The 24828-nt window shown below is 41.9% G+C and overlaps 1 protein-coding gene across 3 annotated transcripts in view; it reads left to right on the top strand.

The window, feature by feature from the left end:
• The window catches only part of emp2 (epithelial membrane protein 2), a 48467-nt gene extending 26967 nt beyond the window's left edge, over nucleotides 1-21500 (top strand). For all 3 annotated transcript variants that reach the window (XM_086000626.1, XM_086000625.1, XM_086000624.1), the window contains exons 2-5: nucleotides 8049-8158; nucleotides 13104-13200; nucleotides 15521-15661; nucleotides 17200-21500. In XM_086000626.1, the coding sequence (XP_085856752.1) occupies nucleotides 8081-8158; nucleotides 13104-13200; nucleotides 15521-15661; nucleotides 17200-17366 (483 nt within the window). In that variant the 5' untranslated portion in view covers nucleotides 8049-8080 and the 3' untranslated portion in view covers nucleotides 17367-21500. The remainder of the gene's footprint in view (nucleotides 1-8048; nucleotides 8159-13103; nucleotides 13201-15520; nucleotides 15662-17199) is intronic.
• The last annotated feature ends 3328 nt before the right edge of the window (nucleotides 21501-24828 follow it).

Genomic DNA, 24828 nt, shown 5'->3' with positions numbered 1-24828 from the left:
ATTTGAACAAGGCTATCAAATGCCCTCACTACCCTCTACCGACGCTAGATGACATCACACCCAAGCTAGTGGGAGCACGTTACTTCAGTGTAATGGATGCATGATCAGGATACTGGACTATCAAGCTCACTGAAGAGTCATCTAAGCTAACAACATTCAACACACCATTTGGACGCTACCGATTTCTGCGTTTACCATTTGGTCTTATCTCCGCTCAGGATGAATTCCAGCGGAAGATCGACGAAACCTATGAAGGCCTCGACGGAGTAGTCGCAATCGTAGACGACATCCTCATCTATGGCAGGAATAGAGAGTAACCTCCGTGCGATGCTACAAAGATCACGGGAGAAAGGTATCCGGCTCAACCCCGAGAAAAGCATAATCGGATCCACCGAGATCAGTTATTTCGGGCATCGCCTCTCAACTGATGGCATTAAGCCGGATCCAGAGAACATTTCCGCCATCAAGAAGATGGAGCCGCCGAAGAACCGCGCAGAGCTAGAGACAGTACTAGGCATGGTTAACTACTTAGCCAAGTTTGCCCCAAGCCTCTCCGAAATCAACGCACCCATGCATCAGTTGCTCAAACAATCCAATGAGTTCCTGTGGGACAAACAACATGACACAGCATTTCAGAAAATGAAAGACCTAATCACAGAGAACCAGGACCAGTTCTTGCCTACTTCGACCCCAACAAAGAGCTCAGACTACAAGTGGACGCGTCAAAGTACGGACTAGGCGCTGTATTACTGCAAGAAGGAAAGCCCATCGGCTACGCTTCCAGATCTCTCTCAGACAGTGAAATCAACTATGCTCAAATCGAGAGAGCTATATGCAATCCTGTTTGGATGTAAGCGTTTCTACCAGTACGTCTATGGCCGACCAGTCATTGTGGAATCCGACCACCAGCCCCTCGAGTCAATCATGAGGAAACCACTAGCCGCAGCCCCACCAAGGCTACAGAGAATGATCCTTCGGCTACAGAAGTATGACTTCACAATCATTCACCGTCCAGGCAAAGACATTCCTGTCGCAGACACGCTCTCCAGAAAGTCTCTTAGCTACCAGGACAGCAGCCTCAGTGAAGGCATGGATGTGCAGGTGCACATGGTGTACAACAGCTTACCTGTGAGTGACTCAAAACTGAAGGAGATCTGAGCAGAAACAGAGAAAGATGCACAACTCACACTGCTGAGCAAAGTCATACATGAAGGATGGCCTGGGGAAAGGAGGAAATGCCCTCAGAGCATATCTGAATTCTGGAACCACAGAGGCGAACTGTCACAAATCAACGGAATCGTCTTCAAAGGGGAGAAAATCATCATTCCTACCAGTCTCGGAAGAGATGTTGACAAAAGTTCATGCTGGACATATGGGCATGGAAAAATGCAAGCAAAGACCACGTGACATTATGTTTTGGCCCGGAACGTGCAAACACATTGAGGACATTGTCGGAAAATGTTCCATTTGTCTAGAATGCCGCCCATCAAATGTCAAAGAGCCCATGATACCTCACCGTATCCCAGACAGGCCCTGGCAGGTCGTCGGCTGCAAGCAAGTGCATGCAAAATGTATACAGAGACAGCAACACCAAAAGAGATACTATGACAGGTCAGCTAGACTACCGCTGCTGCACAATGGAGAATCCATCAGAATCCAGGAGCATGACTACTGGAAGCCACCAGTCGTCATCCAGCCAGCTGACACTGAACGATCGTATCACGTCCGCACCCCAGAAGGACAGGTGTACCGCCACAATCGCAGGCACCTCCTGAACACCAAGGAACAACACCGTCAATCCGACGAGAGGTCAAGCCTAGAGTTATCCTTGACCTGTGAACTGTCAAAGGGTGTAGGCGGATCGCTGCCCTAAAAAAAACTGTACATTGTTATTGAAACGCTGAGATGTTTTCAGTGCTAGTTAAATGTTGAGTTTACTTATATGTTGATGTTACTGAGAACATTATGTAGAAGAAAGGTTCAAAAGTAATGCATAACATTTTTCTTTTAAAGGAAAGGGGATGTAACATTTGCATATTGATTTATCATTGGCCTGCAGGCATCTGTAAGGACTGCTATTGTTTAGAAAACCCAGGGGATCCTGACTCCATCTTGTCCACACGGTGCTGTACTGTTGATTGAGTACACAGACCTGATGCTTCATTAAAAGAGTTTAAACTGTAATACTCTGTTGTTCTGCAATTTATTATTTTTGTACAAAGTGTGCAAAACAAGACCACAGGCATCACTGAAGTTGATGTACAGCTTGTTGCACTTCAAGGAATCTTAAGTACAGATTTAGATTGAAGTAATGTAACTGGGAGCTCCATCTATTACTGTAATTGAATTCAAAAGTTTGGGCCTGTATCTGGGGCCTACGGCCTACCTGAAGGCCAGAAGTGCTGTGTATGTCGGACAACGGCTTTTCTCGCACATAAATATTTATATATAAAGATAAACTTCATAAATATAGAGCTAGACACTGAAATAATTACTGTAGTGAAAATTCTGTAAACATTCATTTTAAACTAAATATTGAAGTGCAATTCCATGCATCAGCTGTATTCACACCCAGTGCCCCACCATTTTGAAAATGGGAAGTTTTCAAAATGGCAGTTGCAAGAATATTTTCACTGTGTGCAAGTTAAATATGCAAGCAATTATTGTTGGCACATTTTGCTGCACCGCACATGCCAAATTTTGCAGCCAAAGAGCAGAGGCTCAGTACTGATAACTGAAGTGCTGGCAATGGCCGTATGTATGTAATTAGTCAGCAAGTTCCAGTTTTTTGCCTCGTACAGTCTGGTTTCATAAAACAATTTTGTCATTGCTAACCTATTGCATGTAATGGGATTCATGTTTTTCATGAAGTGGATTAAATTGTCTTTGTGACTGCTATCAAGAAATAGAATATTCACATCCTATTTAGGTATGTGATGTGATGTTGCTTGACTCATCGAGCAGGTGTTCATACATATCCATCTGCTTTATCTTCTATACCCATTCATACAATTCAGTCCATTCAGTCAAGTATAATTCAACCACCTATTCACTACCATTCAGCTACTGTACTTTCATTCGAGTTGCTAAGGGTGGTGCTTTACCCCTCTGTCTATTGACATGCTTTGTTCGCTGCGACTACAAATAGGAAGAGTCAAAGAAATAGATAGCACAGTAATGTGTTTTTTTTATCCAAAGTACTTTTATTTTTAGATATTTAAATTTGTTTCCTTAATGTTTTCCCTAGTTCTTCCTCTTGTGCTATTCCCCTCGTTTGAGAGATTGGAATAGTCCACATTGCTGACATCTCCATGTATGACCAATGTTGTAGTTCACTTGATGCTTTGAGAGTACGAGAAGAGATTTCCCTCCGTCAAACTGTCCTCCCTTTCACTGACTGAGACTTGCAGGGCCCTTAGGCAGAAGGCAGATGAAGCTGAGATTTTGCAGCCTCCTACAATGCTGAGGAAACTAATGTAACAACTTGGCTGTCTTAAAGCACATATTTTGATGAATTCTTCAGCATGGAGGGGATTAGCTACATCTCTGATTTTAACACCGCAAATGTGCGCGCAGTAGCATCTTGCTTTGACGAGCACCAAACTGGTCATTTGCCCTGCATTTGTCTGGTATTCCCTGCAGGGTGAAAGAAGATTTAAAAAAAACAAAAAAACACCACCTTATTCCTCACATTTAAATTGGCTGGTGCCTCGGTCCCCAAACATGAACACATCATCCAGCAGCCTGTATCATGAGCACATCATGAGACGTAGTCGGAGGGAGTTGGCTGAATTACATGGTTGGGTGGAAGGACCTCGAATATTGAGGGTAGCCATTGAAACACTGAATGGATACTGTTGGTGAGATCTATAAACAGATGGGGTGAGTGTGAGAGGTTTGCAGAGTGCTTGAGATTTGAATGGATGAAACATTGTCATACAAGAGCTGCCAATGTATGAAATTTTGGGTAAAGAGACTACAATAAGCAGAATCAATAAAGTATTCTGTCATCGAAAGAAATATTCTGTAATTTCGCAAGCCATTTGGAACTTTTTGCCAACTGTTGATACCCATGAGTGCCTACACAAACTAGTAATCTCAGAATATTGTATAGCATGCAATACTATTATGATCTATAAGCATATTTTATGGTGTAGAATACATTTACCATCAACCTGCTGCTGTAAAAGCAGGGTTTGCCAGCGATGGAATGTCAGGTCACCCATTTAAAACAGAGATGAGGAGGGCGGTGAATCTTTGGAATTCTCTACCCCAGAGAGCTGTGGAGGCTGGGTCATTGAATATATTGAAGGCAGAGGGAGATGGACAGATTTTTGAAAAACAGGGGAATCAAGGGTTATGGGGAGCGAGCAGGAAAGTGGAGTTGAGGTCAAGATCAGATCAGCCATGATCTTATTGAATGGCGGAGCAGGCTTGAGGGGCCGAATGGCCTACTCTTGCTCCTATTTCTTATGTTCTTATGTACCTTTGTAAATCCTACATTACTTACTAATCTTTATTACTGCTTCATTTATGTTCTCTCTATTTTGCTTGGCATGCTGATTATATAACAGCGAAAAAAATACCTGGCAGTGATTTTAAATTAGTAAATGAATCCCACAGTTCTGCTGATGTTGAGGAACTGTTTTCACTTTCATAGTTTGAGATACCATGAGAACTGTCAGATTGAATGACTGGCAGCCGCCTTCCACCCTCGAGAGGGCGATAGAGAGCAAGACCATGATTTTTGTTATCGATGCATCTTTGAATTGAGACACAGATATGCTACAAGACAAATATGGAACTCGACCATTTTTATTGTATGCTAACTTTTAAATCTTCTGAGCCAGAATGCAGTAATGCAACATTTTGTAGTTTCTTTTGCCCCCATAGCCTTGTCTCGTATCTTGACATGTGGCATTGGCTGGGATATTATCGCCCTGAGCCATAAAATAGACGTTCAAATAGTTTTTGAATTTGCACCTTTTTTGTTCCATTTTTAAATGAGATGTCGGAGTTATAATGAAGAACACCCGCACACGCCGAAGGAACATTTGGCACTGCAGTAGGAATGAGTCAGTTTAATTCAGATTTGAACATTGGACCACACCCAGTGTTGGAAAAGGATCCATCAGCACAGCATTCAACTATGGAGAGGTTGAATCCTTGCTGATATTTGCATTAATATTCAGATCTTCATCCAAAGTGCGTGTTTTATTTTGGGGGGTGGGGGGGAAGAGGAGAAAGAGAATGTGTGGGAGGTACATAATCAGAATCTCAACCACTCCTGAATTGTTTTAAGTAGTGAAATGAATTCTTTCATTGCAGCTTATTAACAAAAGGCACAATTGTTTATATTGGGGAGGGAGGGAGGAGTTGCTGTCTGGTGACTGGTCTTACTTATGTTCTGAACAGCCTGTTTTGAATCCAACCAAGGAAATAGACATTTGAGAGCAGCAGAAGGTGTGACAGCTCTGAATACTTGGGAACAAATCATATCAGCTGACATTCACTTTTTTAAATGTGTAGGTAAGGGCTATAACCCAAAGTGAATTAAATTTACCATTAATATATTATTGAAATCTTTAGGTTTTGTGACTGAATTATCATTTAAACTGTATTACTGATGTTTATTTAGAGTTGTCACATTGCTAAAATACACTATATAATATTCACTTACACAAGACTTGTAACACTGTCACTTCATATTGGTGATGACCATACAGTAAGCCTGAGTTTGCACTCGTATAACAATGCTCAGGCATTTGCCAGCTCATGTTACCATCATTTAGCCGGATTCCCTGCCATGATAGCACCCTTGTTTTTTTAAAGAAGCTATGTAAGTCTGGTACATAAGGATGTAGCCTATCTGGGTTTAGGTGGCATTCAAAGCTTGAGCTTCACATTCATGCCATGTCATGTTCTAGAATCATAGAATGATACAGCACAGAAGGAGGCCATTCGGCCCATTGTGCCTGTGCTGGCTCTTTGAAAGAGCTATCCAACTAGTCCCACTCCCCTGTTCTATTCTCATAGCCCTGCAAATTTTTCCCCTTCAACTATTTATCTAATTCCCTTTTGAAAATTATTATCTAAGCCCTTTATGTATTTACACTTTATATATTAAAAATAATAAGTTTACCAATTAGGTTGGACTCCCATTTAATATGAACTCTTATTTGAAACCGTTTGCACAACTCACTTTTTTAATAGATCAAAGTTGAAATTATATCATGGAACAAATAAATAGGGTCATATTAATTTGCTGTAAATTGCTGGAGTCATTCTGGGTGGTATAATGGAATTCCTTTGAGATACAGGAACATTCATGCTGTTCTGTACTATGGCAAGAATTTATGGAAACTATAATGAATCATGACTACAGAAAACAGTGCTCACCATCTAACAAGGGACAGAGCCTTGCACTACAAAGACTTCTAACACAGATGGTAAATTGACGGTCTTGGACTTTTGGCAGTCAGCAGTGTCCATGGTGAGATTTAACCACGGTCCTCTATAGCCAGAAGGAGGACTGCAACCGACAGCAGTAACTTGATTCTCAAGTTGACAGTAGCTGTATTGCTATTGGCAGCTTTTTGATTCTGCCCCCTTTGAGTAGCAATGATTGGGAGTTACTGCCAAAGCTTGTGGGAAGGGCTGCATCAACAGCATTACAATCTCGGTGCTACATTCTCTACTTTGTGGAAGTACTAACTTAGTTTGCAATGACAATACGATGTGTAGTCAGTTAATAAAAATAGTCTATATAGGTCAGGTTTTCTATGAACTCCAAATAAAGCAGGCCATTGAATCCTCTATTTAGCAATTCAATCTACACCAGAAACGCAATAAAAAGTGCATTTTAAATAAATTATTTTAATATTTTTGTTTCCACCTATTTATGCAACATTTACCAAAATCTCTTGTTTTTGGTAAGTGTTCCTCACTTATTCTTATAACCTGTTCAGTTCATATACATTCATTCTCGGCATGTAGTAACCCTCCTCCAAGCGTTCTAGTTAATGGAGTGCTGTTGACTATATTTACTATGTTGACTATTAAAAATAAATGAATTAGAAACAATTTATTCTTGAGTTAAGATTTTATATTTTGGTGAGAACATTACTCTAGGGAGTAAGTACTTTTGAGCCAAAAGTAGTTTCCCCACAAGACTGGAAGAAAATTGTCTTGTTTTTGATGAGTTATTCTCCGTTTTGTAAGTCAACCCCACCATATTGCACCAAGCTCATGGTCTACAGAGCAGTAGACTCATTAGTCACCTGAGAACTCATTTTTAATGTGGAAGCAAGTCATCCTCGGATCCGAGGGACTGCCTAAGAAGACGATTGGGCCTCTTAGATGGCAATATCCTGATGGGCTGATGTATCCAGTAGATCTGCCCGTGACGTCTAGCTGAGTGAGAACTGACATCCTTGCCAATTCTAGTGCTGGACAATAGTTCCGAAGTTCAGTATCCAGCCAGGGCCCTGTTTTAGAGTTCTGTTCAACTAATGAGATCAAGATTCAGAACCAGGAAAGATACCAATCACTACACAGCTGTAAGAGGCAAGAATGTTTGATACGTCATTGAGTCGATCTTTTCTGGTTGGGAACTATTAAGTAAAATTGATTAATTCACAACAGTTTTAATTTTGAAACAATTAGGGAATTGTGTCCCTAATCATAAAGCATCAGCTTGGTCCAGTTGCTGGCACTGTCACTCGCTGTAGCGTTGTCTTACTTTTTCCATTTTAAAAATGCTGTGCACTGGTTCTGTAGCGGTGCAATTGAGTTTTTTTAGGCAGGAACAGACTGTATATATTTAAAAACTGCTAAACAGGCCCGTTAAATGAAAAAAATGTTTAAAATGAATGGTTTTGCCAGATGTGCCTGGCTCCAAACTTCACTGTCTGTTCCTTCCACAATTTTTTTTCCATGAATTGTGAATGCATGTAATTTCTATCACAGTGTACCACACACAGTCTATCCTTTTTATGTGTAGCAATAAACAATGTGTGAAAAATTAAATTGTATTTTTGTTTTTACAGCAAACGCTTGTAGTTTGAAGTGAAGTGTTAAGATGCTCGTGCTTCTGGGATTTATTCTTGCCTTTCATGTAGCAACAACAGCCCTGCTGTTCATCGCCACGATAGATAATGTGAGTAGACTATCTTGAGTCCTTAGGTTTGCGAAGGTACAGACAATGCAGGTTACCAGATTTTTGGTAAATTACAGATTGGAAAGACAAGTTATTATATTGAGATTCTTATTTTGTGGGTGTTACAAAAAAAAGACTTGCATTTATTTAGCGCCTTTCACGACCACTAGACGTCTCAAAGTGCTTTACAGCCAATGAAGAACTTTTGGAGTGGAGTCACTGTTGTAATATAGAAAATGAGGCAGCCAATTTGCGCAGAGCAAGCTCCCACAAACAGCAATGTGATAATGACTAGATCATCTGTTTTTGTTGATTGAAGGATAAATATTGGCCAGGACACCGGGGGATAACTCCCCTGCTCTTCGAAATAGTGGCATGGGATCTTTTATGTCCATGTGAGAGAGCAGACGGGGCCTCGGTTTAATGTTTCATCCAAAAGACGACACCTCCGACAGTGCAGCGCTCCCTCAGTACTGCACTGGAGTGTCAGCCTAGATTTATGTGCGGAGTGGGACTTGACTCCGAGGCGAGAGTGCTACCCACTGAGCGACAGTAGGAATGAGAAACCTACTCTGAACTGGACCATGATTGAAGCTCCTTAAAAGGGGAGCATTATTGAGTTTGGGTTTGACTTCCAAAATGGAAGAAGAAGAATAACTTGCAATTATAAAGTGTCTTTAATATAGAAAAATGTCCCAAAGGTACTTCACTTTAACCAGTGATTCCCCTGTGTGCTGTGCTATCCCACAATGGGGAGGAGTCAGAGTGATGACCAGGGTCTTCCTCCAAGGGAGGGGCACCAGTCAGCAGCCAACTTTAGAGTGGCATGAGCAGATCGAGGAAGCCAATTGCCATGGCCGAGATGGTGATTAGCATGGTGTGAATGAACGAGCTGTGCCCAAAAGTGGAATTTTCACTGAATTCATTCCATGTATCAAGCAAGCTTGTCTGTATTGTTAATCAATTGATAAAGTAGCTGAGAATTTAATCACATGAAATAGTATCAATCAGGAAATAGTTGAGCCTTGTAATAAGGGAACATCTATAATTATGGGGGATTTTAACTATCATATTAATTGGACAAATCAAATTGGGCAGGGCTGCCTTGAGGATGAGTTCATTGAGTGTATTAGGGATGGGTTTCTTGAGCAGTATGTAACTGAACCGACCAGGGGGCAAGCAACCTTAGATCTGGTCCTGTGTAACGAGACGGGATTAATTAAAAATGTCCTAGTAAAGGATCCCCTTGGAATGAGTGATCATAACATGGTTGAATTCCATATTCAATTAGAGGGTGAGAAGGTTGGATCTCAAACAAGCGTGCTAAGCTTGAATAAAGGAGACTATGAAGGTATGAGAGCGGAATTGAGTAGAGTGGATTGGGAAAATAGATTAAAGGGTAAGACGATACATGATCAGTGGTGTACATTTAAGGAGTTATTTTACAACTTCCAAAAAATATACATTCCACTGAGAAGAAAAGGGTGTAAAAGAAAAGACAGCCATCCGTGGCTAAGTAAAGAAATTAAGGATAGTATTCGACTAAAAACAAGGGCATATAAGGTAGCCAAATCTAGTGGGAGGATAGAGGATTGGGAAAACTTTAAAAGACAGCAAAAAATAACAAAGATTGATTAAGAAGGGGAAGATAGATTATGAAAGTAAATTAGCAAAAAATATAAAAACATAGAGTTTTTATAGTTATATAAAAAGAAAAAGGGTGGCTAAAGTAAATGTTGGTCCCTTAGAGGATGAGACCGGGAAATTAATGGTGGGAAATATGGAGATGGCAAAAACACTGAATGGGTATTTTGTATCAGTCTTTACAGTAGAGGACACTAAGAATATCCCAACACTGGACAAACAGGGGGCTATGGGGGGGGAGGAGCAAAACATGATCAAAATCACGAAGGAAGTGGTACTCGGTAAAATAATGGGACAAGGCGGATAAATCACCTGGACCTGATGGCTTACATCCTAGGGTCTTGAGGGAAGTGGCGGTAGGGATTGTGGATGCATTAGTAATAATTTTCCAAAACTCCCTGGACTCAGCAAAGGTCCCGGCAGACTGGAAAACTGCTAATGTAACACCCTTATTTCAAAACGGCAGTAGACAGAAGGCTGGAAACTATAGACCGGTTAGTCTAACATCTGTGGTAGGTAAAATTTTGGAGTCCATTATTAAGGAGACAGTAACAGGACATTTGGATAATCATAATTTAATAGGACAAAGTCAGCATGGTTTTATGAAGGGGAAGTCCTGTTTGACAAATTTGCTGGAGTTCTTTGAGGAAGTAACATATAGGGTGGATAAAGGGGAACCAGTGGACATAGTGTATTTAGACTTCCAAAAGGCATTTGACAAGGTGCCACACAAGATTATTGCTTAAGATAAAAAATCACGGGATTGGGGGTAATATTCTGGCATGGATCGAGGATTGGCTATCTAACAGAAGGCAGAGAGTTGGGATAAATGGTTCATTCTCAGACTGGCAATCAGTAACCCCGCAGGGGTCAGCACTGGGTCCCCAACTCTTTACAATCTATATTAACGATTTGGAGGAGGGGACCGAGTGTAACATATCAAAGTTTGCAGATGATACTAAGATGGGAGGGAAAGTAGTGAGTGAGGAGGACATTAAAAACCTGCAAGGGGACATAGACAGGCTAAGTAAGTGGGCAGAGATTTGGCAGATGGAATACAATACTGGAAAGTGTGAGGTTATGCACTTTGGCAGGAAAAATCGTAGAGCAAGTTATTATCTTAATGGCAAGAAACTGGAAAGTACTGTAGTACAAAGGGATCTGGGGGTCCTGGTGCACGAAACTCAAAAGGTTAGTATGCAGGTGCAGCAAGTGATTAAGAAGGCCAATGGAATGTTGGCTTTCATTGCTAGGGGGATAGAATATAAAAATAGGGAGGTATTGCTTCAGCTGTACAAGGTATTGGTGAGACCGCACCTGGAATACTGCATACAGTTTTGGTGTCCATACTTAAGAAAAGACATATTTGCTCTCGAGTCAGTACAAAGAAGGTTCACTCGGTTAATCCCGGGGATGAGGGGATGGACATATGAGGAGAGGTTGAGTAGATTGGGACTCTACTCATTGAAGTTCAGAAGAATGAGAGGCGATCTTATTGAAACATATAAGATTGTGAAGGGGTTGGATCGGGTGGATGCGGGGAGGATGTTCCCGATGATGGGTGAAACTAGAACTAGGGGGCATAGTCTTAGAATAAGGGGCTGCTCTTTCAAAACTGAGATGAGGAGGAACTACTTCACTCAGAGGGTGGTAGGTCCATGGAATATGCTGCCCCAAAAAGCTGTAGAAGCTACATCATTACATAAATTTAAAACAGAAATAGACAGTTTCCTAGAAGTAAAGGGAATTAAGGGTTACGGGGAGCGGGCAGGAATTTGGACATGAGTCTAGGTTCGGATCGGTCATGGCCCTGTGGGTAGCGGAGCGGGCCCAGGGGCCGTGTAGCCTGATCCTGCTCCTATTTCGTGTGTCTAATTCTGTTAGATTCAGGAGATGGTTCTGTGATAGTGGATTGGCGGTTAGGATCAGATCAGGTATGATCTTATTGAATGGCGGAGCAGGCTCGAGGGGCCGATTGGCCTATTCCTGCTCCTATTTCTTATGTTCTTATGAAATATTCTTCCCACTGGTTGGTGAACAAAGGATTAAAAACAGAAAATGCTGGAAATTCTCAGCAGGTCAGGCAGCATCTGTGTGGAGAGAGAGCGAGAGAAACAGAGTTAACGTTTCAGGTCGATGACCCTTTGTCAGAACTGGAAAAAGTTGGAGATGTAACAGATTTTTAAACAAGGGCAGGGAAAGAGGGGAAAAGAGGAAAGAACAGAAGGGAAGGTCTGAAATAGGCTGGAAGGCAGGAGAGATTAAAAGACAGAAGGGATGATGGTACAAGGCGAAAGGAGATGGAACTGGGACAAGTTAAGAAACAAAAGATGGGTCTAGATGAGGTGTAAATGGGAATGGCAGAATCATCAATAGACTCAGGAATGCTAACTTAAAAACAGAGGAGAAATTAGAAGACAGTTTTTTAAAGGGTTATTAAAACATGGAATGCGTTATCAAACTGACCATTGAGGTATAAACTATAACATCAATTAAAGGGGAAATGGAGAAATATTTGAAATGGAAGAAATTAAAAAGATAAGAAAGGGCAGACTGATTGATTGTATTTGAGAGCTGCTGATAATGAGCTAGCAGCAGCACTGGCATGATGGCTGAATTGCATGTTGTTAATTCTAGGATTCTTGATTAGAAATGTAATAACTTCCGTAAATAGGACCAATTTGTATCACAGAATTAAATAAAACTGTGACTTTAATGTGCAGGTTAAAATGATATACTTCATTGTCTCTGATTTGGGATTACTCTCTAAGTAACCAAGTTGTTACCAAAATTAAAGCCCATGGGATTAAAGGGACAGTGGCAGCATGGATTCAAAATTGGTTAAGTTATGTAAAGCAGAGAGTAGTGGTTGGTTATTTTTCTGACTGGAGCGAAGTATACAGTGGTGTTCTCCAAGGGTCGGTATTAGGACCACTGCTCTTTTATGTTAATGACCTGGACTTTGGTATACAGGACATAATTTTAAAGTTTGCAGAAGAATGAGGAGAGGCAATATGAATTAAATGGTACAATTTTAAAGGGGGTGCAGGAAGAGAGAGACCCGGGGGTGTTTGTACTCCAATCTTTGAAGGTGGCAGGACAAGTTCAGAAGGCTGTTAAAAAAGCACATGAGATCCTGGGCTTTATTAATAGTCATAGAGTACAAAAACAAGGAAGTTATGTTAAACTTTTTGTAATGGGAGAACAGATATTTTAGGTGTCCCACTTCCAAAACACAAGGTATGTTTGAAGGAAAATACATTTCACTTAATTTTCAAAAATATTTTTTAATTTTCTGTAGGTCTGGTGGAAAAATGATGTAAGCAGCACTGATATATGGACGACCTGCTACACCAACGGATCTGTTTGTGATGATACTAATGTTCAGAACTATGGAGGCAAGTATTTGCACTAATTATCTAGCCTTAGCCCCGCTTTGAGTTAATTTTAAGGGTTTTTTGGTTTGGAGATGAGGGGGTGGTGAGAAGAAGGAATTAAGGAAAAAAAATACCTTCCAATTCAACTTTCTTTCCCCACCCTCCCCCCCTATCCCCAAAAGCACTGCTGGGGCATTGTTGCACTGGTGCTGGTTGCCTTCTGGTACCTCACGCAAATGGCTATGAGCTTCGACACTTGAGGGGCCAGAAATCCACGATCAAGCTTTGTTGCTGTAACGATGGCAAAGAGGGACATCTCCGTTGGACATTTGTGCCCGATGCCGTTGGAATTCCTGGGGTCAGGAAATTTAAATAAAGTGGGTGGGGGCTCGCACCGGTAGGAGCCCAGCTCCGCAGCAGCTGAAGACCAACGCTGGCAGCTCCAGCCGAAGATGGTCGCTTTGCTTACAGCAACCAATTACTTTGGAACTGGCTGCTAAGGAATGTGGCCTTTCCCATTTTGGTGGGCTGTATTTAGAAACTGTACACCTGCTTGCCTTTGGTTCCCGCCACAAACTCTGTTCCCTAGCCACTGACTCCATCCCTCTCCATGGCAACTGTCTGAGGCTGAACCAGACAGTTGGCAACCTTGGTGTCGTATTTAATCCTGAGATGAGCATCTGACCACATCCGCACCATCACCAACTCCATCTCCATAACGTCACCCTACTCCGTCCCTGCCTCGGCTCCTCTGCTGCTGAAACCCTCATCTGTGCCTTTATTTTACCTCCTAGACATGACTATTTCATTGCTTTCCTAGCTGGCCTCCCAACTTCCATAAACTTGAGCTCATCTAAAACTCTACTGCCTGTATCCTGACTCGCACCAAGTCCCGTTCACCCATCGCCCCTGTGCTACATTGGCTCCCAGTCTGGCAATGTCTCCATTTTAAAATTTCCCTCCATGGCCTGGCCCCTCCTTATTATCTGTAACCTCCTCCAGTCCTCCGAGATATCTGCACTCCTCCAATTCTGACCTCTTGCGCATCCTATATTTTAATCACTCCACCATTGGCAGCTATGCCTTCTGCTGCCTAGCCCCAAACTCTGGATTTCCCTCCCTAAACCTCTCTGCCTCTCTCTCCTCCTTTTAAGACGCTCCTTAATGCCTACAATCCTCTTGTCTTAATTATCTCTTTATGTGGCTTTGTCAAAATTTTATTTGATAACTCTGCTGTGAAGCGCCTTGGGATGTTTTACTACGTTAAAGGCACTATATAAATGCAAGTTGCTGTTGTTGCTTTGGATGGCTACCAGAGATGGGAATGGTGGGGATTTCTGGCAGATGATATCATTCCTTCAGTCCTGCCTCTTGTTTTTGATGCCTGTCTGTCTGAGGGAAACCCCAGCGCACAGGACAAATGGGGTGGAGACCTGGTGTAACTGGTTCCATCGCTTCTAGCCCCCTGGTGTGCCCTGAGGATGTCAGAAACCCAAAGGAAACTTGGGGTCTGAGTGTTGGGCTTCTTCACTGTGGGAGGCATTAGAGCTGAAGTTGATCCTGTCGTCACCCAATTTCCATGTGTGTTTCACCAAGGGTTGCAAGATAGCAGAGGCACTGATCAATTGTAGTGCTGCTTTCCTATCACTATCTCAGCTGGTATTGGCTAACTCATCCCAGACTGAGGTTTGTGTGGTTATCCACTTGCTAGATAAACCACTGAGCAACAAAAGTCAACTTTTTAAACTTTTTTGGTGGCACTGCACATAAAAGTAATGATGCTGAGTGATTCGATACAGGTTACACCCTCAATTCACTCGTGGTTTGTTTGCAAGGTAATCTTGACTGTCTGGAAACCAAGCACTTCCCCAAAGAGCGGCATGGAAAGTAATGGGTCAAGTTGACTAGGCTGCACATATGCAACTCCTTTGTGGGTGGCTATACATTGGTGTTGTCTTTACTCTCGGGGATGATGGACAGCATGGAGACTCAGAAGAGGGTGGTGGAAGAAAGATAGAAAAATAATATAACCAAACCATAAATAATTTTATTTGCAATAACTTATTGTATTGGTTACTTTATTTGTATAACATTTTTGGTCTTTCATCTCTTTTAGTCTTTTATGGTGATTTTCTTATTATTTCTCTTTTTGCTAACTTGCTGGTTAAAAAATGACCCTGAAATGTATTTCTAAAATTGCCAACTACTGTACTTAACAAAAAAGTAATAGAGCAAGCAGTGAGAACTTCTTAAAAATCCAGAATTGGATTTGCTTTTGCAGTTCTCTTTAAAATTTTGGTAAAAGCCAATCCCTTTAACCATCTTTGTTTTTATTCTGCAGATTGCATCAAGGCAATACAGGCGACAATGTGCCTGTCGGTGATCTTTTGCTGTATTTCATTCATTGTGTTTGTCGTTCAACTGTTCCGACTACAGAAGGGACAGAGATTTTTCATTGCTGGATCCTTGCAGCTGCTTTCTAGTAAGTACACTCGCGTGTAGATGCAACAAAAGTGCTCGCTCCCAAAACTGTTTGAATACCTTCAGTCCAGCGTCCATCCTGCTTGCAGCACAGAGACTACCCTGGCTCAAGGCACAAATGATGCCTTCTGACTGTGATCATGATATGTTATCCCTGCTTGTCCTCCTCAACCTCTATAGCATGGCGGGACATGTCTTCCTCCATTGTCCAACGTTGTGGTGCCCTTGTGTGGTTCCACTCCTGCTGGTCTGAATGCAGCCTAATGCATCATTCTCAGTATCTTCTCTTGCCTCTGCATATTCACCTCCTTGGGTTCCCCAAGGATATGCGGCCCATTGGTGACATCATTTACAGGCATTGGGTTAGCTTTCAGATATATGCCGATTTGCCCCCAGTTGTATCTTTCTGCCACTTGCCTGATTCCCCATGACCACCGCCGTGCTGTCAGACTGCCTGATTAACTTGATTCCCATCAGGCAGTCTCTGACAGCACATCATTTCCTCCAACTGAACATCAAGAAGACTGAAGCCATTTGTTTTTAGCCCCCACCATGAACCCTATTCCTTTGCAGCTAGGCAGTGCTAACCTTGATGTCCTATTTGACTCCGAATTGAGCGTAACATCACGTCCAATCCATTACCAAGCCTGCTTTCTTCTACTTGTGCAACATTGCTGCCTCTCCCGCTGACCTCATTATCCACGCTTTTGTCATCTCTAGATTTCTGCAACACTCTTCTTGCCAGCCTCCTATTCTCCTCCCTTCATAAACTCCAATTTATTCGAAGCTCAGCCGCCTGTATTCTGTCTGGCCCGTCACTGACCGATACTGGTCCCCTCTCCCCTAAAGCATTGAATTTAAAATTCACATCTTCCTCCAAATTCCTTCATCCTATCTTTGTAACCTCCGCTTTGTGTCTCCTCCCACACCGTTTTAGTCCTCTGAATTTGGCCTTCTCTGCATTCCCCTTGCTTTAACCCCACCATTGGTGATAGAGCCTTCAGTTGCCTTAGCACCATTATTTGACGCTCCCTCCCTAAACCCCTCTATCTAGCTTCCTCTCCTGCTTTTAAAAGCTATCTTATTGACCAAGCTTTTGGCCACCTTTCATGTCTGGCACCATGGCTCACTGTCCATTCCGTTATCTATTTTCCCTGTGTAAAGTGCCTGTTAATTTTTGACGTTAAAGTTGCTATCAAAATGCAAATTGTTGTTTATCACTTGATGACGTTGCAATAATTAACGATGCTTCAATTAGGATGTCATCGTGCATCAACAAAATGCATTGACACTAAATATGCACCATCATATCCTCTGCTGACTTATAAAAATGTAGAAATAAAACTACTCAAACTCCAGTTTTGGGGCTCAGATGCAGTTTGTAAATAACTCGGTTTGCCATCATCTGAACCCCTTGATGAGACTACATTGTAAGTTACCTGTAAATACTAAGAACGGTGATTTCTTCTTCGAAGGGTACAATCCTGCATTAGAGAATTAATTGTATTTAAAAACTCTGATTTTTCTATTTTTTTGTAGGTCTCAGTGTAATGATTGCAGCTTCCATTTATACAAACCAGGAAGAATCCTTCCATCAAAATTTGCATGAGGGAAACTACGGATACTCATACATTCTAGCCTGGATCGCCTTTGCTTTTACTCTGATCAGTGGTGTGATGTATATTGTTTTACGGAAACGTAAATAGAGGCTTGAATTGACCTAACCCCTTCTATGTGTATCATTACAGAGAATGTTTTGTTTCTGGATCAATAACATCAAGATCTCTTGCAAACAAAAAAAAATCTTCTTTACAGTGACTGTCAAATTAAGCAAAAAATCATGTAATAGCTAATTTTACACTTTTGTTTTGAAGCCTTAGAAGTTGCAAATTCTTTAAAACCAGTTTGGCAGTTTTTACAAAAAAAAATAAAAATAAAAATTATTACTCACATTTGTCTACTTTAAGGTAAATTGAAAGGTTTTTTTTGTTGTCAGCGATGAGCACTTTTTTTTGTATTATTATCCTACAACCAGTCAGCTTGTCTGTTCATGTTCACCGAGCAGGTGGTTTAAGCATTTCAACCTCCACTAAAATGAGCTTCCTGTAGTTCATAAGATGCCTTTTAAACTGGTGACTTTCTACTCCATCGCAAACAAAACCTTTCCCAAAGTCAGCTTATTTTATCTATTATCATGTTTAGTTTTCAAAAACATTATTTTCTTGCATATACAAATTCTTAAAGCTACATATGAAAATCACAGGGTAAAATAATAAGTGTTCAAAGAATACACAAAAAATGTCTCTTATTCAGAGAAGTGCATTGTTAGTGTTTTGTCTGTAGCCAGAGAGCTGTACCATACAGTATCCACTGGGAAGGCATCTTTCTTCAATATGTTGCATTAAAAATGTAGCAGTGTTGTAACAATATACTCCAATGTACAGTCAGTGAATTGCAGTGTGGGTTTGGTGAAACCATCCAAACCAAGAATAATTTTTTTAATATAATTTTTAAAAAAGGTACCACTTCAAAAAAAATTAAAGATCAGTTTTTAATTCATTCTTGGAAGCTCCAAAAAGAAATTTAAAAATCTTTAGTACAGTGCCAAGCCTACATATGTCAGGAGCATCTTATTCTTTACCATGTCATTTAAGGACTGGATCTAATGATGTGTAAATATACCCAAGTTAGTTGGTGGAATTAGGTGTCAAGTAACTGAAGGTGGTGGGTTTAAAAATAATGTTTCAGTGATCATAATATATCAGATGCAAATGGATCTGATTTTTGGATTAGATGTAAATCATTTAGATTTTTAATTACTTTCTATTGGTCAAGTACATGGATATAATTACACCGATTATGGTAGAGAATCAAAAGCAAAACCATATGCCCCCATGAATTATTGAATGCGTCTTTTTATATTGTCTAGTTTTGAAAGAAAAATGTAAAACAAATGCTTAGAAGTAGTAGTAGTCTCCAATGTTGAAGACAGAATAAACTTGATGTCTGGGCCTGTTTGTACATTTTATTTATTAACATAATATAAACCATCTGCTGAAGTGTAAACTACTGGAAACAGACATCTGTTTTCCTGAAGTACTACTTCATTCTAAAGCAGAGCAGCCTCTAATTGAAATAATAATAGGTTGTTTCAGATCAAACTGATATTTTTGTCTTGATATAAATAGGTGCCTCTTTTTTGTAAGTGAAGCAAAACACTATGGGAATTTTCATTTTTTTAAACCAGCCCTTTTGAGATTCATGGCACCAGACTAATTAAGAAAAACTTCATGCTCCTGTTCTGCAGATGTGGTTGGTAATCTGAGACTAGACTTTCTTTTGGTGTGGGCTCTTTTTGTGCTTGGGTGGAACTTTAAAAATGATTTGTTTTATGTACTTACCTACTGAAAGACTTGTCTCCAGCATCACACAAGTCTTAGTTATAGATTTTCTGCCACTAGATGTCACTGAAGTAATCTTTAAATTTTACATTTTAGTAACCAGACTACTTCAAATCCATCAGTGTGAATGAAGCACTGAAACTGAACTAAGCTCCACCAGCACAGTTTTCCCCCTTCTTAAACTAAATCAAACAAGAGGTTCTCCCAGAAACTAAATAAGAAACTCTTGACATGAGAAAATTACTGCCCTAGCTTTTGTGGGAAGCAGAAAGAAAATACTGCTGTTAAAGAATACTTGAATTCAGCATTTGTGCGAGTTAGTGCTACTTATTTTCTTCCTGATTATCAGGAGCGCATTGTGATTGCCAAGGCTCTTAAATCCAAACATCAGAGAGAACTAGCTTCACAGTTGTGTTTAGTTACACTCAAGATGTTGATTTTTTTTCCTGCATCAATTTGATAATTAGAGAGTGAGCATCAACATAATTCAATAGAAAAGAACATAATTGCACTGAAACTTAGCATTCAACCTCCTGGCAAAGGAATGTTTCATCTCTCAAAAGACTTCCAGCTCAGAGAAGTGAATTTTACTTCAAGATAACAAATTTTAACTTTTAAATAAATCCTAATAGCTCGCATGTAGGAAATGTCACTACAGGTTCAACTCTCGAAGGGTGACTGCCATTGCAATACTGTAAAATGGTTGGAACACATACTAGTGACTTCTAGTGGCAGCAGAAAGGTGCTGTCAAATAACTTAATAGCTTGCTATTTCTGATATTTTCTTAAACCTAATGTCTAGCAAAATGTGGTTTTATATTGTTTTGCAAGTTTAGCCATATTAGTTTAGTGAACAACCATTTGCTTTTTTTATATCAAATTATTGGGGGTACATCTATTTCAGTAACTCAACAGTGGACTATGGAAACAGTGGACTATGGAAACAGTGGACTATGGAAACAGTGGACTATGGAAACAGTAGGGACATTGGTGAATTGTTTACTGTTGTACAGTTACATAGGTCATGGAGGACACCATAGGTGCTTTCATAATGGGGATCAAATATAAGAAATTACTTAATGGTCTGATCTTGCAAGTGGATTCCATTGCATAAGCAATGATGTAGTAAAGGAGTACGAGTGTTTTCTTGCTAATCAATCAGAATCCTTCTATGAAATTTACACAGCCTGCATACACAATTTTTGAAGTTCCACTTACAGGAAATCTTATCCAGGTGGTGTTGCTTCAGAGCTTAGTAACCAAAGAACATATAATACTCCCACTGGTTGTGAAGCTAGCATTTTCTCCACTGTAGTATCTTAAGGTCTTATTTTTATAAGTTACCAATATGATGTATTTATTGCATGCCAGTTTGTTATTGATGCTTTTTACTCTAATAGTATTGTACACAGTTAAACAACTGCAATACTCAAAAGTGCCCAGTAAAAATGTGCATTTAAAAGTATTCATACATTTGATACCTGGTGTATAATAAATATGGTTTATCTAATGCCATAATCTAAGGACATTATCCTTTTTCAGCCTAAATTATCAGCCACAGACAGGGATCAAAACTATCGTGAGCATTGGAAAGGGTGGGTCACAAACTTTCTAAATATTTGTGTGTATGTACAAGTCAATATTTTTACTGGATTGTGAACTTTCAAATAATGAACGATATGCATGCGTTTTCTGACTTTTAACATAGCCATTGGTCCTGAGTCAAGTTAATTCCTGTCATTGAGTGATCGGGTTTATTATATGAATTAGATTTGTTTCAAAAAGTTTACAGTTCATGTGTTCCAGCACAAATCTCTTTGATTTGAATCTGCATTTATAAATAGTTTAATCCAATAGTGGCCAAATGTGATTTGGTGTTGACTTAAAACTAAATCTGCAGATTTTTAAAACTGGTAAGCATATTCAATTATTTCTACCCATCAGAGATGAAAGAATCCAGTAATACATAGACCCCAGAAAAACCAGATGAAAATCATGATTTCACCTATAGACCATCAGTCCAACAGCCCTTATTAAGTAAATGTATGGTCATCCAGGGTCTGATACATTACATAAACTATGATGTGTTCGGATTTCACAGCATTAGTTTCATTTAGGGATTTCTTTCTTTGGATGTAATTAACAATATTGGTTAGTATTTGGTCTTCAAAGACATTTAGAAAATAAATTCTTCTCCCAGCAAACATTTATGATTGCTTATGAAAATATTGCTAAATATGCTTTTTAAAAGATAAGCCCCTTAAGCAGTACTTGGATTTGTATTTCTCCTGGCATTTTTGTTTAGTTTTGATCTTATGATTCAACATCTGTGTAATAAAGGCTGTACAGGTATTGGTAAGGAAATCTAAAATATAAGAAAAAAGGATTAATAATTATCTGTATTTTGTATGTGTAATAAAGTACCTGCCTAGCAAATCACTGAAAGGATTGTGTTATATATATATAAGGGTCTAACAAATATTTAGACCGTATACAGAGAAACAACTGGGAAAAACTCAGCAGGTCAGGCAACATCCGTGGAGAGAAATTTGAGTTGACGTTTCGGGTCGAACCCTTCAAAACTGGAAAGAAAAGAAAATAGATCGAAGGCAGGGCTGTGATCGGACAAAAGAAGTGAAAGAGACAAAAGTAGTAGAAGAGACAATAAAAGGTGTTCGAAGCCAGACGAGATGGTAATAGGCTGAGATTAGGTGTGAAGTGTACTGGCAGGGCAAGAGATAGCTGCAAGGTGGGAGAGTGAAACAAAAGGAAAGGGGGGAGAGAAAGGAGTGGAAAAATTACAAGTAAAAAAGTAATGAGGCCGAGGTTATGATCTGAAATTGTTGAACTCGATATTGAGTCCGGAAGGCTGCAAAGTGCCTAATCGGAAGATGAGGTGCTGTTCCTCGAGTTTACGTTGAGCTTCTGTGGAACAATGCAAGAGGCCAAGGACAGTGAGGTCCGAGTGGGAATGGAGCGGTGAATTAAAATGACAGGCGACCGGAAGCTCAGGGTCACTCTTACGGACTGAACGGAGGTGTTCCACAAAACGGTCACCCAATCTGCGTTTGGTCTCCCCAATGTAGAGGAGACCGCAGCGTGAGCAGTGAATACAGTATACTAGATTGCGAGAAGTACAAGTAAATCGCTGTTTCACCTGGAAGGGGTGTTTGGGGCCCTGGAGAGTGGGAAGGGGAGGTATAGGGGCAGGTGTTACATCTCCTCCGCTTGCACGGGAAGGGGCCAGGCGAAGGGGAAGGGCTGTTTGGGGTGATAGAGGAGTGGACTAGGGTGTCTCGGAGGGAGCGGTCCCTACGGAATGCTAAAAGGGGAGGGGAAGATACGTTTGGTGGTGGGATCACTTTGGAGGTAGCGGAAATGCTGGAGGATGATACGTTGAATGTGGAGGTTGGTGGGGTGAAAGGTGAGGACAAGGGGAACCCTATCGTGGTTCCGGGGTGAGGGCAGAAGTGCGGGAGATAGAACTGACACGGTCGAGGGCCGTGTCAACCACGGTAGAGGGGAATCCTCGGTTGTGGAAAAAGACATGTCTGAAGCACTGGTGTGGAAGGTGGCATCGTCGGAGCAGATACGGCGGAGACGGAGAAACTGGGAGAATGGAATAGAGTCCTTACAGGAGGCGGGGTGGGAGGAAGTGTAGTCCAAGTAGCTGTGGGAGTCAGTGGGCTTGTAGTGAATATTGGTCGATAATCTATCCCCAGAGATGGAGACGGAGAAGTCGAGGAAGGGAAGGGAAGAGTCGGAGATGGACCATGTGAAGGTGAGGGAAGGGTGGAAATTGGAGGCAAAGTGAATGAAATTGTCTAGTTCGGGGCGAGAGCAGGAAACGGCACCGATACAGTCATCAATGTATCGGAAAAAGAGGTGAGGGAGGGGACCTGAGTAGGACTGGAACAAAGATTGTTCCACATAGCCCACGAAAAGGCAGGCATACCTAGGACCCATGCCTTCGTCTCCGAGCCTACTTCTTTGGCCAGGAATCTTCCCCTCCGCAGAACGGACCCTTTCTCCCACTTGCAGAATTCCCGTTCTACCTGGACCCCTCCCCCTGGCCTCTTACCCTCTCTAGATCTTTTCATCGCTAACTGCCGCCGTGACATCGGCCGTCTCCATTTCTCTGCTCCCCTCACTCCAACCTACCTCCCTCTGAACTTGCAGCCCCCCATTCTATTAGATCCAACTGACCTCTACCTAGCGGAAGCTGAACGCCAACTCTCCGACACCTCCTCCTACCTCCACCTGGACCATGACCCCACTACCGAACATCAAACCACCGTTTCCAAGACTGTCACTGACCTCATCTGCTCTGGAGATCTTCCCCCCCGCTGCCACCAACCTCATAGTTCCCCAACCCCGCATAGCCCGCTTCTACCTCCTTCCCAAGATCCACAAACAGGACTGCCCTGGTAGACCCATCGTTTCAGCCTGTTCTTGCCCCACGGAACTTATCTCTTCCTATCTTGACTCTATCTTTTCTCCCCTTGTCCAGTCTCTTCCCACCTACATCCGCGACTCTTCGGACGCCCTCCGCCACTTTAACAGTTTCCAGGCCCCAACCGCTTCCTTTTCACCATGGACGTACAATCCCTCTACACCTCCATCCCCCACCAGGATGGCCTGAGGGCGCTCCGCTTCTTCCTTGAACAGAGGCCTGACCAGTCCCCATCCACCACCACCCTCCTCTGCCTGGCTGAACTTGTTCTCACATTGAACAACTTCTCCTTTAACTCCACTCATTTCCTCCAAATCAAAGGTGTTGCCATAGGTACCCGCATGGGTCCTAGCTATGCTTGTCTTTTCGTGGGCTATGTGGAACAATCTTTGTTCCAGTCCTACTCGGGTCCCCTCCCTCACCTCTTTTTTTTCCGATACATTGATGACTGTATCGGTGCCGTTTCCTGCTCTCGCCCCGAACTAGACAATTTCATTCACTTTGCCTCCAATTTCCACCCTTCCCTCACCTTCACATGGTCCATCTCTGACTCTTCCCTTCCCTTCCTCGACTTCTCCGTCTCCATCTCTGGGGATAGGTTATCGACCAATATTCACTACAAGCCCACTGACTCCCACAGCTACCTGGACTACACTTCCTCCCACCCCGCCTCCTGTAAGGACTCTATTCCATTCTCCCAGTTTCTCCGTCTCCGCCGTATCTGCTCCGACGATGCCACCTTCCACACCAGTGCTTCAGACATGTCTTTTTCCACAACCGAGGATTCCTCTCTACCGTGGTTGACACGGCCCTCGACCGTGTCAGTTCTATCTCCCGCACTTCTGCCCTCCCCCTGCCCCTCCCTCCCGAAACCACGATAGGGTTCCCCTTGTCCTCACCTTTCACCCCACCAACCTTCACATTCAACGGATCATCCTCCGGCATTTCCGCTACCTCCAAAGTGATCCCACCACCAAACGTATCTTCCCCTCCCCTTTCAGCATTCCGTAGGGACCGCTCCCTCCGAGACACCCTAGTCCACTCCTCTATCACCCCAAACAGCCCTTCCCCTGGCACCTTCCCGTGCAAGCGGAGGAGATGTAACACCTGCCCCTATACCTCCCCCCTTCCCATAGTCCAGGGCCCCAAACACCCCTTCCAGGTGAAACAGCGATTTACTTGTACTTCTTGCAATCTAGTATACTGTATTCGCTGCTCACGATGCGGTCTCCTCTACATTGGGGAGACCAAACGCAGATTGGGTGACCGCTTTGCGGAACACCTCCGTTCAGTCCGTAAGGGTAACCCCGAGCT

Source organism: Somniosus microcephalus, chromosome 11, assembly GCF_052327205.1.
Source record: "Somniosus microcephalus isolate GS21.2 chromosome 11, FLI_Smic_1.0, whole genome shotgun sequence".
Lineage (NCBI taxonomy): Eukaryota > Metazoa > Chordata > Chondrichthyes > Squaliformes > Somniosidae > Somniosus > Somniosus microcephalus.
This window is presented reverse-complemented; position numbering and strand designations above follow the sequence as displayed.